The following is a 24,825-nucleotide window of genomic DNA, read 5'->3' as shown; positions in this document are numbered from 1 at the left end:
GTTGAGAGAGGCATTTTAAATGGCAGAGGTATAGGTGTGGAAGAGTACATTTTTTCTTGGGTAACAGCAGGTAGTCTGATGGCTGAGAGGTGGGAGCATGAAGAACAGTGAAGTGGAGAGCCCTTTGAAACCAAAAACCTAAAGATAAGCAACTCTGTTTTGTTTAATCATGAAGGAAGCTGTAGGAAAAAGTTGAGGAAGTTAAGGAATGAAAGGTAAGGTGGGGAAACTAAATGGTTCCATGTTTTACCTTGGTTAGATTTTCATAATGGCACTTCATTTTGTTTGAAGAGCATTCAAGGCTGTTATACATATCCATAGTCAAATGCAAGAATAAAATGTGTATTTTGAAACTCATATACATGATTTGTCATTTTATATTTTAGATTATACCTTTGTCCTTCCATGAGTTTGAATTGAATGGGGAGAAAAGCAGGAGAGCTCCTGGTATTAGGTATTTTGAAAAGTTTGAAAAGTAGTCTGAGAAGCTTTTATGAAGGGAATGGGGAAAAGAAAAGAATGCTATAAAAGAAAATGTTTGTTACATACAGCAGAAAAATATAAATATTGATAAACTTTATTCAAACTGTTGGTTGATTTAGTGTCAGAGAAGACTTATTGATGTTTTCTTTAAAAAAAAAAAGTGTGGAGCAATGTTTTGTAGGTATAGAAGATGGCATAATTTGATAAAGAGAGGCAGGAAAAACGGCATGTACAAAGGCTTACTTTGATATTTTTTTAGTGTCTATTTGGTGCAAGCGATAGAATAGATAGTATTGAGAAACCATTGAGTGAAGATTGCTTTTCTTTGTTTCTTGAATGTTCTAGCTATAGAAATACCGTTTGTATTCGACTCTGTTGAGAGTAATCAGTGTTTAAAAGTGTCACCTTTTTTCTTTTCTTTTTTTTTTTTTTTTTTTTTTTGGGTAAATTCCTAAATGCATTTTAACCTAAAGTTTCAGGAAGAGTCTTTGGTGGATGACTCATTACTTCAAGATGATGATGAAGAAGAAGAGGACAATGAATCTCGCTCTTGGAGAAGATGATTTGACTGATCATTGATCTGCATATGATAGAACTCTACCTGTGTTTCATTAGTATTATCTAATGTACTTTTACATATTTGTAAAAACAATTTTTGGTAAAATGTGATGAAGATGAATTTCACAAATAGACAAAAGAGAAGAAAACTACCTTCTGAATCCTGTATTTTGAAAGATTGATGTTTGCGTTTTATTTCAGTAAACAATTGGTAAAGACATCACACTAGACATATGCAATGTTTTTATTACATACTTCTACTGAACATTACAGAATTCTTTGGGTTCTTTGTAATTTAATGAATAGGTCTGAAGACTTAATGACCAATACTTGTTATAACTTAGAGGATTTTGTTTTACTCCAAATAAGGAATGAATTTGCATTTAAAATCTTAATGAATGTTTTCAAAAATGAGTAGGTAACATAGTACTCTAACTAAAGTCTCCAAGTTATGTATTCATAATATTACATAGTAGTATGCTTAGGCTTTACTATGTATTAGCCTTTTGTTGGACTTGTGTATGTATTTTACCATATGGGTTTTAATGATAACGGTGTATGACTGCTTTGCATTTGAGTCCTTATGCATTCAGATGTTAAAAATAAAGTGGAATGGTCTCTTGAAAAGAAAAGAAAAGAAAAAAGCAATGACAAAAAAAAAAGACAATGTTCCTTGATTTAAAAAAAGAAAAAAAAAAAAGAAAAGAAAAGAAAAAAAAAAAGTTAAATAGACCATTCCAGATGGTGATCTACCCTTCCCCCCAATTATCACAAAAGGAGCTATAATCACTAACTTATTCTTAATAATAATAATGGTTACCAGTACCTTTACAATAATGTTCAATCCATTGTTTAAAATTTATACCACTTCAGTTTGGTTTGATCCTATAAACTTTCAACAGATGTCTTAAATTAAAAGCAGGCTGATTAGTTTGGAACCAGACTTCAAGTAGAGCTAACATTTGGTGAATAAGAAAACATCACATTACATTTTGGATGTATGAAAGAAAACTTGACCATTTGAAGATGTATGAATAAAGAAATGTACTGTAGATACTACTTTAGGAAAACACTGTTTGGTAAGTGTTCCAGTCTGATATTTTAAGTGTGCATTTCCTATACTTGTATAAAAAATCTTTGACATTTGCAACAATATTGTGATTTTTAAGTGGCTTTCTCTGACAAGTGAACATGATCATTGAAAGTTGATACAGCAGTTTCCAGGAAATAAATGCATTCTTTGTAGAATGGAGGGTGGGAGATTACATATTTATCTTTTACAGTTTATCCTTTTGGTTGCAAGTGTTCTACCCCTCCTGAGAATATAGTGATTACATTAAAAGTCACATAAAAAAAAAATTACTTTCTTCCCATACTGGGGTCCTCACAATCACAGACTGTAATTTCACCACCATAGTCTTTTGCCAATGGAGTAGCTAGTGGATGCTGTTCCTCTTTTTCTTTTCTTCCCACACTTAGGGTTAAAGTTGTATATATATTCTTGATGGTAATAGTATTTCATAGGAATGTTTTGGCTTGCAGTTGATGCACATGTTTATATTTAAAATTTCACTATCAGATTTCTTTTGTCAAAATAGTGACTTTAGTTGAAACTTCTTTACTCTACTTAGAGCTGTGATATATTTTGATGTAGTCTCTTGTATGTTGACTATGTGCTATTCTGATTCATTAGGTAAGTTTGTTTTCTTTTCTTTTTAGTAGTCGTGAAAGATGCCAAATTGGCAGAGGCTCACGTTTCTTCTCTTTACACCAAACAGGTATTATAAAGAAAGAAAATCTTGCAAAGGCCAGTTAAATCTCCATGCTGATTTTTGGCTTTATAATATGATTAGTAAATTTTAGCATGATGTTTTGCAATTATTGTAAAATTCCCTTATAATGTAACTGAAATCACATACTATTTATTTAAACCCATAAATAGCTAATCACTTTCCCTAATCTTAAATTCTGTAGTAACCTAAAATTAAAATGTTTTACACCATGTTGCTTTGAATGAATCAGAAGACAAGTATGTTTTGATAGGGTCCTGCAGTATGGGGATTAAATATTAGCAACATTCATTAGGTCCATAATTATATTTTTATTATCATTAATATGATTTTAATTATAAATATTACGTAGTATGAAATTGCTATTGGATTTTTTCAAATTAATGAGTATGTTTATAAATACTAGTACTCTACATGTACTTTCATGTGTTCTCGTTTAAAACTTAAGATATCCCTTTGAAGTAGTTGTTAATTCCCATTTTACAGATAAGGAAACTTAGGCTAATAGAGATGGAATGACTTGCCCAAAGTGACAGCTAGTAAGCAGAAGGACTAAATTTGAATGCAGGCATTCTGATTTCAGTGCCAACTTTTTTTTAAACCTCCACATTGCTACCTCCTTCCTAATTATTGATTGGGCATGAGGTTGTGTTCACAATAAATGTGGTAGTTGTTACACAAAATTAGTAGACTTCTTGGTCATTAGCCAGTTCATACCTTAACCATCCCTTTTAACACAGCACTTTGTTCATATCTCTGTTACAGTACTTATGTTGTAATATAATTTATCTGGTTTATATGTCTGTCTTCCCCACTAGATTACAAGCTCCTCTAGGAAGGGGACCATGTCTTATTCATCTTTTTATCTCTAGTGATTATCATAAAGCCTGGCTTATAGTGGGCATTCAGTTGTTTGTTGGATGAATTAATGGATGAATGCATATTTAAATCTCCAACAATGGAGTGACAATTACCTCCCTTGCTAATTCTTATCAATTTTCTAAAAATCTCTCTTGAAGGTCTTCTCAGTCATTGGGACCGTCTTAGTAAACAATTGATACTGTTAAGTATTGCACCAGTGGGGGTTACAGATACTGATGGAGGAATATACACGTAGTCTTAGTGGAATTTCCATAACAATTAGTAGGCTATTAAAATTTTGGAGTATTAAATGTTGTCACTTCAGGAGTAAAATCACCTTTTGGTTTCTATCAGTGTGTAAGAATAGAGATGTCAAGAGCCACTAATCTAGTCCATCCCGTTAATTTTTTATATCCGAAGATGAGCTAGTGTAGAGTACTGGACAAGGGTTAAGAGATTTAGCTTTTGGTCCCTAGCTCTGTAACTTGACTCTCTGGCCTTAGACAAGTCTCTTAACTTATCCAGAGTTGTTTCGTTGTCTGTAAAATGAAAGGGGTTGGACTAGATGATCTCTAAGGTCTGTTTCACGTCTTTAGTTTCCCTGGTGATATATTAGTGTTTGATCTAAAACAATTTAACATATCTATGCCAATTCTCCCTACCTGTTGTTGCTGTTGCTGTTTCTATCATCTTATCAGTGGAAACAACTTAGATTTGGTTATGATAATTCATACAGTGTGTACTTGGTACAGTTTTTTGTATATAGTGTTCCCAAATGTTTGCCTTTGCTACCCAAATTCCTTTTAACCTAGGAAGTGTAGATTAACTTCTGTATTCACACTTTTTCTTCTTGCTTGTAACTTTTCCTTTCACTTCCAAACTTAAAGTTGAAAACTCTTTCTTATTACAGTATGCTACCTGAAACTTGATACACGCTTTTAAATTTTGCAGTTCTAACAAGTTCTTTGCTGTAGTATAGATCTGGGCTGAGGTGGGAGTGAAAAAGGGATTGAGATGTAGGTAGCTACTTTTTCCAGGAAAAAATTGAAGGAAATTATATATCATTGGTTTAAAAGATTGATTAGGATTACCTCAAGGGATGGTTGAGTTGTCATTTTACATATTTCACTCAATGTTTTATGTCTCTACATAAGCAGTGTTGCTTTAACTGTTATTGGATAATTGTAACATTTAAAAATTAATTTTAGTATTTAACCAGTACTCAAGCATTTAATGAAACCATGTTGCATGAATGGGAGAGTATTCCATAGCTCTTGTTTTATTTTGTAATATGATCAAATGTATCAAACAGTAGTTTACTATAAAGATAAGACTTCACTGTTTTAGCTGATTACCTGTAGAAAGTATGGCTGAGCTTAATTGAAGGAAATTTCTTGTTACTAGAACTGTTTTATGGGGACTGTATTTTCAGTCTTACTTGGATCACTAATCACTGGCTCTAAGGGTTACAAAAAGAAGGCAAACAGTTGCTTGTTTGGTATGTTGAAACATCAATGGCTATTGTAGAGTATTATACAAACTTTATCAGTCTATATTTTCTTTCTTTTTTCCCCTTACCTATAGTGTGAACTAATTATAGAAAATCAGTTTTAGTCCTTCCAGAATTTATGTAAATATTTGTAAGATTTTCTTTTTTCTTCCCTTACAAGAAGTCTTTTAGCCTTTTAAAACAAAAATGTCCTGCATAAAGTTCTGGCTTATTAGGTTAGTTCACCTTTTGGTCTTTCGCAGGGCTTTTCTCATTCTTCCGAAACCCTATAATTAAAGCAGAAATTTAATCTAGGAATAAATCGTCAGCATACACTATTTGTAAGGCAGAAAGAAAATGTCCTTTTTGCAGATCTCAGGAACTACCTTGTTCTTGTTAACTTCTTGAACTGGCTAGTTGCTCTGAGGTATGTATATAGCATATAGGCTTTTAGAGAAGAGTAGATTTTTTCTCTCTGATCATTGTATACCTATCAGATGACAGCAGATTATCTTCCAAAATAGCTATCTAAAAGACCTAAGAAAGGAAGAAACCTTGGTGAACATGACTGACATGCTCAGTAATTTCTAATGAAAACTTGTTCAAAGAAAAATTTCATACTTGTTCAGTAGAAAAATTCCTAATTTGGTTAATAACTTTCTTGCAGTTTATCAGTATTATGTACTCAGTATAATTAAAAGCATTTTTATTTTACTTTTTTGTATCAATTTATTATATTTGCTTCTTCCTCATCCCTCCCTCCCTGTCACTTTGCTTCATCCATCCTCTCATCTTCCCAATCATCCAAGTTAGTCTTCCTTTGTATACGAACCACTGTCTCATTTTGATATGTTCCTTTTTATTTACTTTTGTTGTTAATCATTATGCTTAGTATAGTATTTTATGTCATATAGTGTGATTGAAGAATGAAATGGTTATCACATGGAGTTTAAGGAAATGAAGTCCTTGGGAAACTTAAGACAATTGTTCTTTTATTTTATATCAATATTTTGGAATTTGTTCGTGATTTCTTAAAATTACTACTTTGCCAACCCACACTGATAAAAGTTTACTATGTGGTCAGTTATGACATTTCCTAATCAAAAGTTTTAGATCGTAACCATGTTGCAGAGCTGTGATCTTTGCAGCTTAATGTTTCAGTGAAGCATGATGCAGAGAGGTTTTGTTAAATCATTTTAACCCAAGGCTGATATTTGCGAAATTTGTCTGCAACTTTCATTTTGATTCCTATCTCAGATTTTATTTAATGTTTAAAAAAATTGGAGGTCAATGTATGGTATGATTCAGTTTTTAGATTTATTTACTGTTTTCACAGTTTTTTTTAATAGTCTTCTCTTTTTCCAGCAGAGAGAGATCATCATTGCCTGAATTTAGCTTTGTGACTACAACAGCAAGACCTGTTCCTGTCTGGAGACGACTGTTATAATAATATGATACTATCGTTTTATGTTTGCCCTTTATCATTTTGAATAGATGTTTACATGTACCGTAATTAGCATTTTATCTTTACAGTTCTTTTAGGGTACATCTGAGTCCAGAAGTAAATCTGACTGTGTGCTTTGTCTGACCTTATTCTTAAATGTTTTCTCCCCTTTATAGCCATTTATTTTTAAACAGTCTAAGAAGGATAAAAAAGAAAATCCCCTTGGTTTTCCTAACATGAGATAAGTTTTCAATCTCAGCCAAATTGAAATTGTGTCTAGGAAGTCTATAAAGCCATGATACTATGTTCATTAGCATGAACAATTTAGAATGATGAAAATGATTAAAAAGTTAAACCTTGGTTTGGCTTTAATTTTCCTGGGTTTTTAGGATACATTTCTGGAGTTAGGATAGTCACTTAAAATAATTTTGAACAATTAGTAAAATACTTTTTTCACATGTTGATAACTTGCCTGTTTCTTCTAAATATACTTATTGAAGTCGCTGCCAAGGCCACTTACCCAAATAATTTTTTTTTCCCAAATAATTAAAAAAAAAATTCTTAACTCTTCAAAATAAACAAGGAGAATAATTTTCTTTCTTTTCAAGTAGTATAAAATGATCTGTGGATTATAAATATTGAGAAATATCTATTAAATGTCTGATTTACACAGTTTTTCCTTATTTTCCTCAGTTGCAACCAAGACAATTTTAAAAGCAAGGGGAAATAGTGTTGTGTGTGTCTAGCTAGCATTGTTAAAACTATAGTTTTCCTGCCTTAAAAGGTGTATGTCCGTATTATTTATTTATAAGCAATATGGCTTGGAATTATTTATAAAGAGTGTGATTAAATTTTATTCTAAATATTCACCCAAAATACCCTCTTTATAATGGGCACCGTAAAGTTTTCAGAAAATTAATTTCTTAGTATTCCTTCATAGATTCTCATTAGCATTTGAGAAGTCAGAAGTTACACTTGATAGCAACTCTTATTAGAAAAGTCCAAATTATACTTGATTCTTTTCTCCCTTGTTTTTTTTTTTTTTTTTTTTTAGTTCCATTCAGCCATGCTCATATTTTCACCTTTTTGTACAAAGTTAACTATTCTGCAAGCACTTTTTCTTGAGTATGCAGTGTATTTGTCTTCATGAAAAAAAGAATGAACCCGTCAGACATAATGGAAGTTATCTATTTTGATCCATGTTAGTTGGAGACAGCATGGCTAATGTAGGCTTGGTTTAAAGGAAGGTCTTCTTAACATAATTATGACCTTACAGCCTACAGGGCATTTTAAAAATTGGACTTCTCTTTTAGTTCACATTTGCGAACAAACGTATAGCTGCTGGGAGTTCACAAATATTTTCCCAGATTAGTTCAGTAGTTTTTTCTTTTTAAGGAAAGATTCTCTGCCTGTGTAATAGAATAGTTCTAACCTACTGGGCTAAAAACCCAAAGAACATTCTCTGAAGAGACCATACTTGCTGTTAACAGTTTTGGTTGGTTAATAGATGTGGATCATATCCCACCACTCTCAATTTTATTTTCTCATCTTCCTCCCCTGCTGCCCCTTGCTTTTAAATTAAAAACAAAATAAATTGAACATGCCATTGGGAATCAGAAGTCGAGATGATTTAATTCTCATTGAGATCATTGTACTTTTTGAAAATTGCTGTGAGATCTGGTAGGTCAGGTACATATTTGAGTTCCCATATGTTTATTAATTAAAAATAGGGATTTTCATTATTTCATTTTCCTGAAGAGGATTCTTATGGAGCTATGTGTAGATAACTGTACAGAATCACTTTTGTGTAATTGAGTGAAGCAGTTTACCTCTGCATGATTGCATTATGGAAGCCTTTTATATATCTTTATATTTTTCAATATACTTAGATTTTACACTGTTAGCTGCCCTAGTCATGCTATATTTGTTTTTTTTTAATAGAGTTTATAAATATTTGTGCTCAAAATACAGATCAATTGAATATTTTTGGTCTTGTTTACAAGATAAATAATACTTTAAAGTGATGCAGCCCCTCAAGTGTCTTAGGAAAAAATCATTGGTGCTACAAAACCTTTCAATATCATTTTTCAACCTGTTATCTAGACTTTGCTAGGCTTAAATCTATGATTGCTTATAACTTAATCTAATCTAGCAGCATAATTATAAAAGTGGTCTGTGGTGAGTCGGGTAAAGAGCCCCGCCAATTAGAAACATCCCATAATTTAAAGATAAGATGGAGAATGACATTATACTAATTTGTGTCCAGCTTCCCCAAAAGAAAATAGTTTCTTCAGTTTTTCATTAGCTCTTTTGATAAAAGGAGTGGTATTAATATGACGAATAAAAAAAATGATACATTCAGCATGGCTCAGTTTTCCCACATTTCAAATGGAAAACTTTTCTAGGCCTAAAATATGGTGTAATCCTGTTCTGCTTTAAATTCCCATCTGTCTTTTACTCAACAGGAGGCAGGGTAATTCTTAAATATTTATAGAACATTTGATGAGTTCTAAAGAGATGTATTATTTACATTGTACAAGTTTTGTGTTAATGTGCAGATTGTTTTCTACATCTGCAAGACTTCATTCCAGCACCTTAGTGAATGTTCTTAAGATACAATTTTTAAGTATCAGCAAAGCATTCATAGATGTTTACTTTTGATTCTCAGAATCCTGAACCTGTTTTGAGTATGATGTTACTTCACAACATGTCTGGCACAAGATTTCCTTTAATAGCGGTTTAGTTTAACTCAATTTCTGTGGATTGTTGAACCGAAAAACACCAAAGGAGTTCTTTCTTGTCTGCAGACTGGATTGTTCCAGTTTTTAATACCTGTGCCCATAAGTATCCCATTTCACGAATGTGTGTTGGCATGGGGGAAAAATTCCCTGCTCTTTGAGTGGAGCGAAAGTAATTGGTTAAGCTGTAGCAGCTTTTTTTGTTTATTTTTTAAAGTGATAATAAAACTTGAACTGAAAATGGTAAAACTTGAACTAGAAAACTACTCTTGTATGCTTAGAATGTTTATAGTATTACGTGTTTATGTGAGGTTGTCAACATTTTCATTATTTATAGTTGAATTATGTTGTTTTGTTTGTTAAATATCCATAATGTTTATTATTTTTATATTTTGAAAAATTTTAAAATAAAATAGTCTTACTAAAAGCAGTTGTTAACTTTTTAAAATTGTCTTGCATTTTGCATCAATTATAGTAATATAGAATAGAAAGGAAAACTTGCAGCCCTCGGGCACTGCACAAGTAGAAACATAAAGTGCTTATACTGTCAACTTCCAAAGCCAATGAAAGTTTTTGGAACTTCCCTCCATAATTTTCAGTTTTCATCTGAACATTTCTTCTCCTGATCTAATTTGATATACTTTTCCAGCATTCAGCATGTTCATTTCATATTTATTTTTATTGAATGATAAATATTGCAGTATTTGTTTTTTGTGTTTGTTTTTCATTGCAGATATCCCTTCCATCATCTATAACGTGGGTTAAATAAGTTTGGTAATAACCTGTCTTCCACTGCTTCTACAAGAAAATACATTATCATCTCAGTATATAAGTTTCGATAAAAATCTAGTTAAAGAGATCTGGTTATGAAATAGTAGAAGTCTCTGGCTTAAAATAGAGGACTTTGGTTAATAAATAATGATACTTGGTAAAATTATTAAAAAGAATTATATATATAGAGATATATATACCTATATATAGTACAAATTACACACAAAAAAAGTAAGCCTTTAAAGTCTTTCATATTTTGAACCATTTTTTAATCTTAAAATGTTATTTGTCCCTAAGATCTCATTTAAATCAGAATTTTCAGAGACATTACCAACCTATTTTTTTAAAAAAATAACATCTGTGATTTAAAACTTCGTGGACATCCTGTATTTTTTATTAGAAGTCAGTGTTAGGAAGAAATACTTAGAAGTTATAGCCGTCTGCAAGTTTGGAGTTGGATAGCTTTCAAATTTGTACTAAGTTTAATGCAGTATTTGTTGTTGTTTAGGGTTTTTTGGGGGATAAATAACTGGATAATATGCCAACTTCATATTTTACTTTTTTCTTATCAAGTTGATATTCAGAGTTAACAGAAATTAAAGAATGATGATAAAAAGGAAGATCTCTGGCATTTAACAATTGTCATGTCTGAATGAGGTAAGAATTTACATAAAAACCAAACAGGTAACTCTTGACAAAAATATTGAATACTGAGCTGATTATTAGTCATGACAGCCCTCACATACGTCATATTTATAATATTAAATGGATGAAAGCTGCATATACAAAAATGTAATATAATCCTAACCAACCATTTTTTGGTCAACCTAAAAGGAATAGGTCTTTTAAATTTTGTTTTGTCAAGGTCTCCAGTGAAAAAGGAGAGAATCCCCAGATTGGGAGTGCTCACAAGAGAATAGAGCCATATAAGGTGCCAAGGATGGGAAGAGGAGGATGGATTATAGATTTAGTCCTGCATTTGTGAAAGTTCTGACTGAAGCAGCCTGGAAGCAAGTAGTACATTTTTATTTTTCTCCTCAACTGATAAGCTTTATGAAGCATCAAAAGACATGAAAATTTCATAGAAAAACATGTATCCAGGGCACGTCTGTTCAAGGTCCTGCTTGTGTTTCTCATGGGGAACCACTTAAGGAAGGGATGATGATAGCAACCTGAGCGAGTTACATTGCCCCCCCCCAATAGCTCCCTTTTATCTGCCACAAGAGCACCTCAGCACAGCTTATCACATAAAGCCATAAGCCACGCCACGCAGACCCAACGTCCAGATTCAATGTCCCAAGATTTTTACTGTGCTATGTATGTAACCTACCTGTGACTGCGCTTACCCATTTGGACCTGGGAACGTTCCAAATGTGAACAATTAGGGCCTTCCTGTGTGCATTTCTAACTATGGCGTACTGCAAACTATAAACATAGAAAAATCAATTGCATTTCTGTATACTAGCTTTGAACACCTGGAGGCTGAAATTAAAAATACAGTGCCAATTATAATAAGCGAAAAAGTGACATACTTGGGTGTAAATCTAACAAACTGTGTACAGGACTTGTATGCTGAAAACTACAAAATGCTGATTAAAAAAAAAGAAAGGGAGACCTAAGTAAATGGAGAGACTCATGGGTCGGAGAACCCAATGTAGTAAATGTGTCACTTCTCCCCAAACTGATACGCAGGTTTGACATAAGTAATTTTCTTTTTGGTAGATACAAGATCATACAAAAATTTATATGGAAAGGCCAAAAGGAACTAGAATAACTAAGATGATTTTTTTAAAAGAAGAATCAAGTGGGTGAAATTATCCAATTTCAAGACTTATAACTATAGTAATCAGGACTGTGTTCTTGATGGGAGGGATAGACATAGAGATCACAGAAGTAGACCCACATGAGTGTGCCCAACTGATTTTTAACAAGGTGCAAAAACAGTTGAATGGAGGAAATAATTGCCTTTTCAACAAACAGTCCTGGAACGATTGGTCATCCCTCGGCAAAAACAAAATGAACCCTGACTTAAATCTCACACCTTACTCAACTCAAAATGGATCATGGACTTAAATATAAAACTATAAAACTTTTAGGAAGAAAAAAAAATCCAGAAAAATCTTTGGAACCTAGGGCTAGACAAAAAAGTTCTTAAGACTTGATACCAAAAGCTTAATCCGTAGAAGTGTGATAGATTGAACTTCATCAAAAGTTAAAACTTTTGCTCTGTGAAAGAATCTGTTAAAAGGACAAAGAGATAAGCTACAAAGTGGAAGAAAATACTTGCAAACCACATTTCTAGTATGTGTCAGGATTGGTATCTAGATTATATCAATAACTCAAAGCAAAACAAAAAAGCAAATCCAATTGGAACATAGGCAAAAGACATAGAGACATTTCCTCAAAGATGACATTCAGATGACAAATAAGCTCGTGAAAAGATATTCAACATTCTTTGCCATTAGGGAAATGAAAATTAAAACCACAATGTGACATCACTACATACCTATCAGAATGGCCAAAGTATAACAGTGACAACACTAAATGCTGTCAAGGATGCAGAGAAACTGGATCACAAGTACTCAGTACGTTGCTGCTGGGAATTGGATAGCCGCTCTGGAAAACTGTGGCAGTTTCTTAACTAGCTCAACAGGCAACTGTCATATGAACTAGCAGTTATACTCCTGGGCATTTAACTTATTTTCACGGAAATACCTGTACACAAATGCTCATAGAAGCTTTATTCATAATAGTAAAAAAACCGGAAATAATCCGCATCATTCAATGGGTGAATGGTTACTGATGCATCCGTTCCATGAAAATACTACTCAGCAGTAAAAAAAAAAAAAACTAATACATGCCACTCCTGGATGAATCTCCAGAGATTACACTGAATGAAATAAGCCAGCCCCAAAAAGCTACTGTGTGAATTCCATTTATATAATATTCTTGAAATGACAAAATTATAGACATGAGGAAAAGACTAGTAGTTGCCAGGGATTATGGAGGTGGTAGCGGAGGGAGGGAAGCGGATGTGGCTGTGAAAGGGAAACGAGGGATTCTTATGGTGATGCAAACTGTGTTATCTCGTCTATCAACGTAAGTATACTGGTGGTGATAATTGTACTATAGTTTTGCAAGATACTACCATTGGATTAGCAGAAATTGGGTAAAGGGTAATGGGATCTCTGCATTATTTCTTAAAACTGCATGTGAATTTTAATTATCTCAAAATCAAAAGTTTAATTTTAAAAACAAAGGCAGAATAACATCTAACTAGTCCCATTTTAGGGTGCAATCTAGGGAAATGTCTTGGATGTGTGCTCCCCATAAAGAATGAGGTTTTGGGAATTCTCTGGTGGTCCAATGGTTAGGACTCCACACTTCCACTGCAGGGGGCACAGGTCCCCTGGTCGGGGAACTAAGATCCCGCATGCCATGTGGCGCGACCAAAAGAAAAAAAAAAGGTCTTGAGAACAAGTATTTGAGGTATATAAAAGCAATGAATTGAGTTTGCACACTTGAGAACTTTTGGAATTACTGCAGACATTTCTCTCACTGGTTACACCACAACCAGTGCCAGTAAATGAAGCAGTTCTATATATATGTTGCGTGTTAATTCTTCCCATCAGCATTGCTGCCTGAAAGGGACTTCAGACTGAGAAATGGCACAGCTCACCTACCTATGAAAAGGTGGGTGAGGAGTAAAACAATTGATTCTTATCTCGCTCTTCCTGCCCTTTACCATAGTTCAGGAGTGTTGAAATCATCCAAAAGGGGAAGGAAACAGAACAAAAGCAAAATTTTAAATGCTCTGAAGGAACAGAGTTTCATCAAAGTATAAAGCAAATGGATCTGACTTAGGAAAGGCTTCCCATAACAAGTGATCTTTCATTTGAGATGAGAGCTGAGCAGGAGTTTACTATGGGGGAGCATATTCTTGAGGGAGTGCACAGTTTTGTACAAAAGTACTATAGAGGGACCAAATGTGCATTTGAAGAATGAGAGAAACCCAGTGTGGCTACAAGGCAGAGATGCACAATTTGAGAATTATTTACTACAGATATCTTAATCTGTCAGGGAGCATGAAATTCCTAGAGATCAAGAATAGAGTGAGGAACTCTACATTTAATCCAGATAATGTGGACAGATTCTGCAAAGGAAAATTAGAAGGGGCAATGACAGAGGTAGAAGAAAACCCAGGAATGGGAGTTATAGAGGCCAAAATAAAAAATAAAAAAAGCCCACTTTGTTTTATAAGGAAATGATCAACAATTTTAAATGTTGCAAGGTAAAGTAAGATGAAATGTGAAAATGTCCATTGGATTTTAGGATAAGGAAGTCATTGATAACCCTGGAATGTGTTTTTGTCTTTTTTTATTTTGTTTTGCTTATTTGCTTTTTAATGATGGATATCGGAGACAAAATGGATAGGCTAAGGAGTGAAGTGAGGGTAAGGATATGGAGACAGTACAGACAGGTTTTTTGAGAAGAGTTTTAAGGATAGAAGAGAGATTAGTAGTTTGCAAGGCACATGGGATAAAGGGAGGCCAGAGGCCTAATCATGTTTAAATCTGCAGAAAGGCGTCCCAATTAGAAGACAGAGTAGACAATAATGATAGTTTACGGTGCCCAAAAGATGGGATGAGAAAGGATCCAAAGCACAATTAGAAGGACTGCCCCTAGGTAGTAATACACAAAAGTCGTCCACTGGAGGACTAACTGGAGACAAGGAGAGAAAGAAAATTTCATTATGATTTTAGGTTTGGTAATGGAATTAAAAGAGTTCCCATCAAATGACCTCAGTTTTCTTTACAAGTAGGAATATTATTTGCTGCATAGCCCTCACCTGTGTAACTGCTGTATAGCATCCCCCTTTTACCATCTTTCCCAGTTATACCTGAGAATCTCCTAAATATCTAGTCTTAACTAGTCCCCTCACATTCTTCCTTACCAGATTCATCTGGACTCTCCACGAAGGCCTCTATCACTATGTGGCCTCTGTTAAAACACTGCTTTACTGGTAACCCTCATAGTGTCCTCCCCTACCCAGGACACCAAAGCTGCACTGAGGTGTGAGAAAGTCAATGACCCTTCTTCAACTCTGTCAATCTTTGTTCCTGGGATCCAGTGTATAGCATCTGCTCAGAGCCTGTCTCTCTTGAACACAGCTCTTCTATTTCCTGCCCTAAGCCTCTCATGCCAGTGGGTAAACAAACATCTTGCTATCTCATAATCCTTTTTTGGTGTTTCTACTCTCTTTTTTGATATTTAGGGGGAAAAGTAGTTTCCATAAATATCAGTTAATGAAAATAAGTGGTCAGAGGAGTGACAAAAGCATGAAGTAGTTAGAATGTAAAGGGTTTTAAGGAAAATAGAAGCTAGGATAGAAGGAGTCTGAAAAGAAACAAGGTTTAGAGCATGGTAAGAACTTTGAACTTCATCCTGTGGTGTTGCCACTGAAAGGTTTGAAAGTTTATAAGAAAGAAGCTGATGGAATGAAAGGAAGACAGAGATGAGGGTAGGATAGTGTTAAATGATTATAATTGCAGTTTTGAAAGATCATTTTTGCAGTGGTAAGGAGGGTGAATTGGAGGCAGGGAGGACATTGAGCATAACAAGGGCAGAGAAACCCCAGGTTTCTGGGCTGAGCAGTAAAGCTGAATGGTTGTGAGGTGGGGCATGTGGGATTGGGAACTGGTTTGTAAAAAAGAAAAGAAGTTGAATACATTTCTGACATGTTGAGCTTCAGGGCCTGTAGCATATCAAAATCGAACTAACCTGTCGGCAGATGTCTGCCATCTGAAGCCCAGGAGAGAAGTCTGGGATGCAGATATAGGGCTGGGAACCATATATAAGAATGAGATTCCCCAGTGAGGACACATAGCATTCAAAGAGGGAAGACTAAGGATGGTGAACTCCATTATTTGCAAGGACTGGCGGAGGAGGTAACCATGAAGTAGATGAAAAAAGTTGCTAGAAGAAGACCAAACTGAAGTGGTGTCACAAAAACCAGTGAAGGAGAGAACTTCGCAAATGGGGGCTTAATCAAATAAGAAGTCAAGTAAGGTCAAGATGGATTGACAGTTCATAAGTCTGTACATGGTTTCATGGAAGGAAAAGACATACTGATGTGGAATGAAGAGTAATTGGGATGCTAGGTGGAGACAATGTAGGAAACTCAAAGTGGAAGGCAAAATTCAGTGTGGTAGCTTGCTGGGTAAAGGAAAGGTGGTGGTGGTTTCTTTTTAGAATGGCAGAAACATGAGCTCATTTTATAGACTGAAGGAAAAGAGTCAATGGAAGGAGGAGATTAAGAATGTAAGGGAATTTGTTTATAATTGATAAGACATTTCAGGGTGCACCGTGGAAAGGGATGGCAGAGCAGTTGTGAGAACGGTGATGAGAGTATGCTAGAATGTGGTCGCCAAGGCCCAAGTGGAATGTGGCAGAGAGAAACACATGGAACTAGACAAATTCTGTATTTTAAATCAGTTTTGATAGTGCTTTTGGTCATTACTGAGGCAGGTGTCAGGTGCTGGGGGATGCTGGTTGTCATTTGCAACCAATCCCCACAAATCTAAACACAACTGGAATATTGTAATTGTCCATTACAAAATGTAAGTACTTTGCTCATAATAAGCATCCAAAATGTTTGTAAGATAAATGGATTAGACTGCTCTGGACTTTTCTGGAAAAGAGAGAAGGGAAATTATTAATAATAAACGTGTAGGAAGGGGTAGTGAGGAGAGGGAAAATACCAGGGAAGAAAGATGAAATAACAAAGCCTGACACCAGAATTAAAAAGACCCTGTGTAAGAAAAACGTGTTTGTCTATGCTTTCCAGGAATAAAAGAAAATTTTGGGTTTTTCTTTTCTTTCTTTTTCTTTTTCTTTTTTTTTTTAACTCTGAACTATTTATTTCTTTCAAGCTGTGTCTTGATGCCTGGAGTAATTAAAATCTTCCCAGGGCAAGAGTTGGTAACTTTGGCTCCTGCTACTGCTTCCTAGCAATGAGTAACGTAAGGTAAGTAGAGAGAGGAAGCGCCTGGGTTTAGTAATTGTGTGACCTCCAGCAAATGATTGGAGTAAAGATATCAGTCTCCTCATATGTAAAGTGGAGCTAAAAACAGCACCTTTCTCACCGAACTATTGAGAAAATCTGATGAAACCGCATAAAGTAAGGATTTATTTGGGACATAGCAATGACTCAATGGATTAGTAATTATTTATAAAGCCTTGGGGGTTGGAAAACACCACCTATGAGCTCCCTGTCTTGGGGAAAGGAAGGCCCAGAGGAAGGTCTATGAGCTCCTTGTCTTGGGGAAAGGAAGGCCCAGAGGAAGGTCCATGAGCTCTTTGTCTTGGGGAAAGGAAGGCCCAGAGGAAGGTCCATGAGCTCCTTGTCTTGGGGAAAGGAAGGCCCAGAGGAAGGTCCATGAGCTCCTTGTCTTGGGGAAAGGAAGGCCCAGAGGAAGGTCATAATGAAAATGGATGCGGGATAGTTCCATCATCCACTGCCAGTGCCTCATCTGGGAAGGTGAATTGGATTTACCTTCTCATCTGGTCTGGTTTAGTTATAGGGAATCCTGGGAAAAGCCTCGGTATTTCCCCTTCTTTACTCCAGCTGCTTCTAAATATCCTGGAGCCCTAAATTAAAGGGGCATGGAGCCTGTGGAATAGTGACAGCTGAGCTTTTTGTATTGCAAGGAATTAAGGCTGCTTCAGGTACTCCCAATGAGCTCTGTGTCTTGGGGGAAACTGGCTTGAGAGGTATATATGGTGAGGAATTCCGAAATTATTCAAGGTTAAAAGATGTGCACAAATTTCCCTTACCGCAGTTTACTTAAATAGCGCCAGTCCCCAAATGCCATGATTCAAAAATCAGTTATCACAGTATATTAGCATGTAGTTGTGTTGCCTTCTTGTCTCCCAGTGATAGACTCATGAAACAGTTTACAAAAATGGGTAATGAAGTGCTAGTTACAGCAGTTTTAAAGTGGCGGAGAGGGTCGTTGCTCTCTCAAGAGTGAAGAATAGAAGGGGACAGTTAACTGTCATGGAAGAGGGGCCGGCTCACAGGGGCTGCTTGGACTTCTGAGGAGTTCACACACGGCTGATTCTGAAAGTGATAAAGGATGCTGGAAGGATACACACACAAGAGCTGGAAGTGGGAGTTTCTTTTCTTCCTTTCTTTCCCTGGTAGTCTCCCAACAGTGCCTCCCATTGGCAGTTAGTCTGGGAAATGTAGCTCATAGACACCCAGCGTTACAAAGCCAAGTATAGAGGGGTTGGATTGCGTCTGAGAGGCAGTAGGTAAATAACAGCGTAGCTGCCATCACCATTTCTCCCAGGGATTGTTGGAAAAATAGGATTGCTAATGCCTTGCTTTGACACCCCAGATCTTTGAAGAGGCATGTCCACAGGGCCACTTCATATATTTGCAGCACTTGTAAGTCATGCATTGAAATAAATGGACACTTGTTGCCCAAATATCAACCAGAGGTCAGTTACAACTACTTTTTCTTGGTCTACAAAAATCAGACACTTTTTACCAAAGGCAATCATTGTTATTGGTAATGGTTCATTTCATTTCTTATCCTCAAATGGCTAACCTTTGTGTGATTCCATGTCCAAGAACTTTGCTGGCCTTTTATCTATTCTCAGGCTGTGGGTTCGCTTTTTCTTTACACCCTTTCTCATTTGCCTCTCTACTTCTGGTAATGAGGTATCCTGGGTGTTCATTCTTTGAGAGGATTTTTCAGTATGCTACTCAAAGAAAAAGAGACTAAGGAATCTGAGATTTTAATTCATTTCAACTTTCTTTGTTTCTTTGTTATACCCCTCCTGACCCACTGGGAAGAAACAAATCTATGCCTTTGGAGAATTTTGAGCTTATGCTCTGGAAACAAAAACAGAGGCTTGCACATACTTCTTAATATATTTCTTGTTTTCTTTTACATACATTCCTTTACACATAAACATTTGTGTGTGATAAAGATAGATAACCACAGCATTTGAGCGGTTTAAAAATACTGTTAAGACAGTTCTGGGATCCTACCTGATACCTGCTTGTACTGGTGGCAGTGACACCAGCATGGAAGAGGATAATGCGCATATACAGAGAAAGTTAATGAAAATTACTAAATGAACTATAGATGACAAGTCTTGCTTATATTCTAATTTTCATAGCTATTTTTTTCAAATACATCTTTGATATGCTAAGAAGCTATAAGAAGGATACCAAACAGTTAAACTGATGAGTGCTTCTTTTTCATGGCATCATTTTGTGCTTTATAACTTTTTATGGAAACTTTTAGAGGAACCTCACTTTTTGATTTAAAAAATGGAATGTTTGTCTCAGAGAGCTAGACCTGGCTGCAGTCAGATTTTGAAAAATTATGCCTCTATGGCTTTAAGGGAAGACTGGCTTGATATAACATGCCAAGGAAGTCTTTATGATACATTGGTTTGCTAATAACACCGTCGGCTAAGAAGTAGTAAGTGAAGGTTCTAAACTAGTAGGTATCATACATAACATGCACATATGCATAAAATGAACAAAACTAACATGTTCTATGAAGTATTCATTTTTATTAACTGACTATAGCAATAAAACGTGTATGCTAGTGGAAAGAGCCTTTGGTGACCAGGGTTCCATTCCAGTTCAGTCTCTACTACTAATTAACTCTGTGACCTAGGCAGTCATTTAACCTCTCTGGACCTAACTTTGCTTATCTGTGATAAAAGAAAATGAATCAGACCAGGAATGACAAGCAGGATGCATCCTGACCACCAGCTCCAGAAAGTAGCCTGTTAAGAGCTGAGTTGAAAATTCTAAGGCTGAGTCTGGGCTTAATGAGGAGTGCCATGATCGATTAGTGCTGTCTGCTGTGAGTGCAGGATGTGGAGAGCAGCAATGTGAGTGCCAGATATTAGCTGTCTCCCTAGACTAGCTTACCTCCAAGGCCACTTGTGCTATGCCATATAATTCAAGTTATTCATCATTTAAATTTAATTTACAAACATAAAGCAAACTGGAAAAACAAATCTTGAGGTTCCCTGACCTAAACATGGATTTTGGAAAAACACAATTTTTCCTTTTGGAAGTAGAAATAAAAAAGGAAGTTTCTGCCAGAACTTTTTTGAAAGCATTTTAAAGTAATGTAAACTTATCTCCCTTCACGCTTTCATTATCGCATGAAATATTAAGTACCAACTTTGAAATTGTCACAGTGTGGGTGTTGAATATTTGCTGAATTGAATTGAATTGGGGGATAGAAAGATGAATAGACACAGCCTTTGCTCTTGTAGAGTTCATGGCCCAGTGAGGAAAGCAGACATCCTAGCAGGTAATTCCAATACAATATGTTAAATGCTATAATGGTTTTGTGAAGCTTAAAAAATGAAATGACTAACTTTGTCTGAAGGAGTTCCTGGGGGTTCCACACAGAAGATGACATCTGAGCTGAGTGTTAAAGGACGAATAAAAATCTGTCTGGTGGAGCAGGGTAGCTTAGGTATTTTGGCACTATTGAAAAAGAATTCCTTCCCACAAATTATTTGTATTTTGGGGGTTTTTTTTTTTGGTTAAGTTAGAGTCTAGAAAATTGAACTGTAATTGTTAGTGGTTATTCTTGTTTAAGAAAATATTGTCAAATGATGTAGGCCTGGAAATGCAATTTGGACTGCCTGGGAGAGGAGGGATGAAGCATTTAGGTGGAACTTTAAATATCTCTGGATGACAACTGCAGGGAACAATTTGGAAGGAGAGATGACAGAACCGTGCTGATCAAAACTGGAGACTCAGAGAGAAGGGTAGAGGGCACACTGGATGAGAAGGGGCTTGGGGGTTGGAGGGGTTCATCAGGGAATTTGTGTAAGGATTTGGAAAGAGATTGTCCTAAACCAAGGGCCTCCCAGGAAAGGACTTAGCATCTCCAGGAATACAGAGATGGAAGCAGTATCTCATGCTGCAGTATGACAGTGAAATAAAGTATTAAGTTAATGAGAATGACCATCAAAAGTCAGGCGAACAAGAGAACTCAGTCACCAGAAGAAAGGTTATGTAGAACCCAGCATGGAGGGACATGCTGATTGTGTATTAGTGGGTGAAGCCTTCATTTTTAATACTTGCAAAAAACAATAGAAAAAACTTACTCTGTAGACTGTGATGGTTTCCAGGGTAAAGTGGGGAAATTCTCAGACCAGGTGCCGCCTTAGAGGGAATAGTTCGAGATCTCAGCTCCCTCTCCCTTGGAGCTATTGAAAACTGTTGGGAAAAGTGAGAGTGGACCAGACTGTAAATTTCCCCGAAATAGACTTACATGTTGCTCAGAGGGTTTGGTTGCTGATGCTCTGAGTTGTGACTATGTGTCGGCACGCCTGGTAAGTAGAGTTAGCAACTGGATTTGCTTTTTAAGCTGCATGTACGCATTTGGGCAGCAGATGAGCCTTATTCGTGCAATGATTGGCTAATAGTATTATCCAGGCCCTCTCCTGTGCAAGACGAGCTGTGACACTGAACAGTGAGGACTCTGTCCATTTACCCACTGAAAAAGCACATTTATAGATTGAAAGTGCAACAGGTCTTTTGTTGTTGTTTTTTTTTTTTTAAAGGAATTCCTTTATTTTTATTTTTTATTTATTTATTTTATTTTTGACTGTGTTGGGTCTTCGTTTCTGTGCAAGGGCTTTCTCTAGTTGCGGCAAGCGGGGGCCACTCTTCATCACAGTGCGCGGGCCTCTCACCGTCGCGGCCTCTCCTGTTGTGGAGCACAGGCTCCAGACGCGCAGGCTCAGCAATTGTGGCCCACGGGCCCAGTCGCTCCGCGGCACATGGGATCCTCCCAGACCAGGGCTCGAACCCGTGCTCCCCGCATTGGCAGGCAGACTCTCAACCACTGCGCCACCAGGGAAGCCCCTCTTTTGTTGTTTTAAAAGGATAAAATCAGATGTGTTAGATGAATAAAAACGTGGCGCGTGGACTTCCCTGGTGGCGCAGTGGTTAAGAATCCACCTGCCAATGCAGGGGACACGGGTTCAATCCCTGGTCTGGGAAGATCCCACATGCCGCAGAGCAGCTAAGCCCGTGCGCCACAACTACTGAGCCTGCACTCTAGATCCCTCGAGCCACAACTACTGAGCCCACGTGCCACAACTACTGAGCCTGTGCACCTAGAGCTTGTGTTCCGCAACAAGAGAAGCCACTGCAATGAGAAGCCCGCCCACAGCAACGAAGAGTAGCCCCTGCTCGCCGCAACTAGAGGAAGCCCGTGTGCAGCACCGAAGACCCAGTGCAGCCAAAAATAAAAACAAAAAACCAAAAAATGTAGCTTATGTTCTGAACGATATAAAGTGGGTCCTGTGTCTGCAGCATAGAATTGGGATTTGTGGGCAGCTATATCTAACTTTAGTTGCATAGCACACTTTTGGGAAGTCACTCAACAAACTGATCATTTTCCAGTCCATTTAATGAACTCCTTAAGCAGATGGCATCAGAGTTGCCTCCTGGACTGCCACTCTTTCTTTTCACAGCAAGTCATATACGATATTGGCAGGGCTAGCAAATATCAACATTCAGGTTTCAATTCAGGCACATTATTTTCTGGCTGAGAATTACACGTGTGGCATGTGTATTTAATTTTAGTCAATTTTTTTCCTTGGGTTTTTTTTTTTTGGTAACCTAAAAGAAAATTTCATAGGACATAGTGAAATTTCCTTACTATATAAAAAGGGCTTTGTTCTGCTTTAGAAAACTGTTAGGCAGGATCTACTAAAGCTATAGAGTCGTATTCAAATATATGTGTACACCCAGTGACCCAGGAATCCTGCTTCTAGGTATTGGACTCCATAGAAATGAAAATATATGTGCACCAGAGCAAATGTACAAGAATGTTCCTAGCAGCAATCCAAGTGGTCACCAATGGTAAGAATATGCTGTGCATACAACAGAATACTATGCAATGAGAAAGTATAAACTACTGTTACACAACAACACAGATAAATGCCACAAACATAATATTGAATAAAGCAGTCAGGCACTCCCACCTCCCCAAAAAAGAAGCCAGACCACAAAAAGTAGACTTTGTAAGATTCAATTTATATGAGTTTCAAAAACAGGCAAAACCGAGCTATGCTGGCGAAATTCGGAAGAGTGGTTATATTTGAAGGGGTTAATTACTGAGAAGAGGTATATCGGGGGCTTCTGCGGCATTGTTAATGCTGCATTTTTTTTTTTTAATCTGAATGGTGGTTACACAGGTGTGTTTACTTTGTTACATGTCATTGCTATATACACTTACGATTTGTGCACTTTTCTGTATATGTATATTTACTTCTATAAAAAATTTAAACGGGTTTCAGTAACAAGCATTTAAGTTGTAATATTATTCTAGCCTTGTAAAGTTAGGTTTAAAGATTTCTTTCTCATTAGCATAGTAGGCTCAAGTATTTTGCACAAGAATCAGTATTTTTATTTTGATTTTTCATTAAATACATGTGTGTACCAGTTAGTATTTTCTGAATTTTATGACATTTTCTGTAGTAGTTAATCCTGCAGTAAGCAATGATGATTTTAAGAGATAGACTAAGGTAACAAATTATGTCAGAGTTTCTTGCAGAGCAAAAAATGTGTGTTAGCTAATAGTATCAGTTGCCTGTAACAAATTATATTTTAACATTTGTGTATTTATTTTCTTGAATATGAGTACTATATAACTCATTTAAACATGGTTTGCCTTTGTTACTATCTTTACTTTCTGCATCTCTTCATAAAGTATTGTATTGTTTGGTATCCTCCCTTTTTATGAAAAGAATTTAAGATTACATTGCCCCTATATATGTATATATATACATATATACATATATATATATATATATGTATATATATATATATATATATATTTATCCATAAAGTACATACGTGTGGGCGTTTTCTTTTTTTTAACATCTTTATTGGAGTATAATTGCTTAACAATGGTGTGTTAGTTTCTGCTTTGTAACAAAGTGAATCAGCTATACATATACATATATCCCCATATCTCCTCCCTCTTCTGTCTCCTTCCTACCCTCCCTATCCCACCCCTCTAGTGGTCACAAAGCACCGAGCTGATCTCCCTGTGCTATGCGGCTTCTTCCCACTATCTATTTTACATTTGGTAGTGTATATATGTCCATGCCAGTCTCTCACTTTGTCCCAGCTTACCCTTCCCCGTCCCCATGTCCTCAAGGCTGCGTCTTTATTCCTGTCCTGCCCCTAGGTTCTTCAGAACCATTTTTTTTTTTTAGATTCCCGATTTACATGTTAGCATACGGTATTTGTTTTTCTCTTTCTGACTTACTTCACTCCGTATGACAGTCTCTAGGTCCATCCACCTCACTACAAATAACTCAATTTCGTTTCTTTTTATGGCTGAGTAATATTCCATTGTATATATGTGCCACATCTTCATTATCCATTCATCTGATGGACACTTAGGTTGCTTCCATGTCCTGGCTTTTGCAAAGAGAGCTGTATTGAACATTGTGGTTCATGTCTCCTTTTGAATTATGGTTTTCTCAGGGTGTATGTCCAGTAGAGGGATTGCTGGGTCATATGTTAGTTCTATTTTTAGTTTTTTAAGGAACCTCCATACTGTTCTCCATAGTGGCTGTATCAACTTACATTCTCACCAACAGTGCAAGAGGGTT

At 36.2% G+C, this 24,825-nt stretch overlaps 1 protein-coding gene across 19 annotated transcripts in view; it reads left to right on the top strand.

Moving 5' to 3' along the window:
• The window catches only part of RBM26 (RNA binding motif protein 26), a 110,413-nt gene that overhangs the window by 80,812 nt on the left and 4,776 nt on the right, over positions 1 to 24,825 (top strand). For 6 of the 19 annotated variants that reach the window (XM_082365939.1, XM_082365938.1, XM_082365933.1 and 3 more), the window contains one exon: positions 957 to 1,827. In XM_082365939.1, the coding sequence (XP_082222065.1) occupies positions 957 to 1,046 (90 nt within the window). In that variant the 3' untranslated portion in view covers positions 1,047 to 1,827. Of the gene's footprint in view, positions 1 to 386; positions 937 to 956; positions 2,121 to 2,760; positions 2,820 to 6,546; positions 10,792 to 10,999; positions 17,162 to 22,974; positions 23,063 to 24,825 lie in introns of those variants that run through there. The other 13 variants (XM_082365934.1, XM_082365940.1, XM_082365941.1 and 10 more) reach the window with 7 other exon arrangements.

This window comes from Balaenoptera borealis (genome assembly GCF_965194805.1).
Source record: "Balaenoptera borealis genome assembly, chromosome: 18".
Lineage (NCBI taxonomy): Eukaryota > Metazoa > Chordata > Mammalia > Artiodactyla > Balaenopteridae > Balaenoptera > Balaenoptera borealis.
This window is presented reverse-complemented; position numbering and strand designations above follow the sequence as displayed.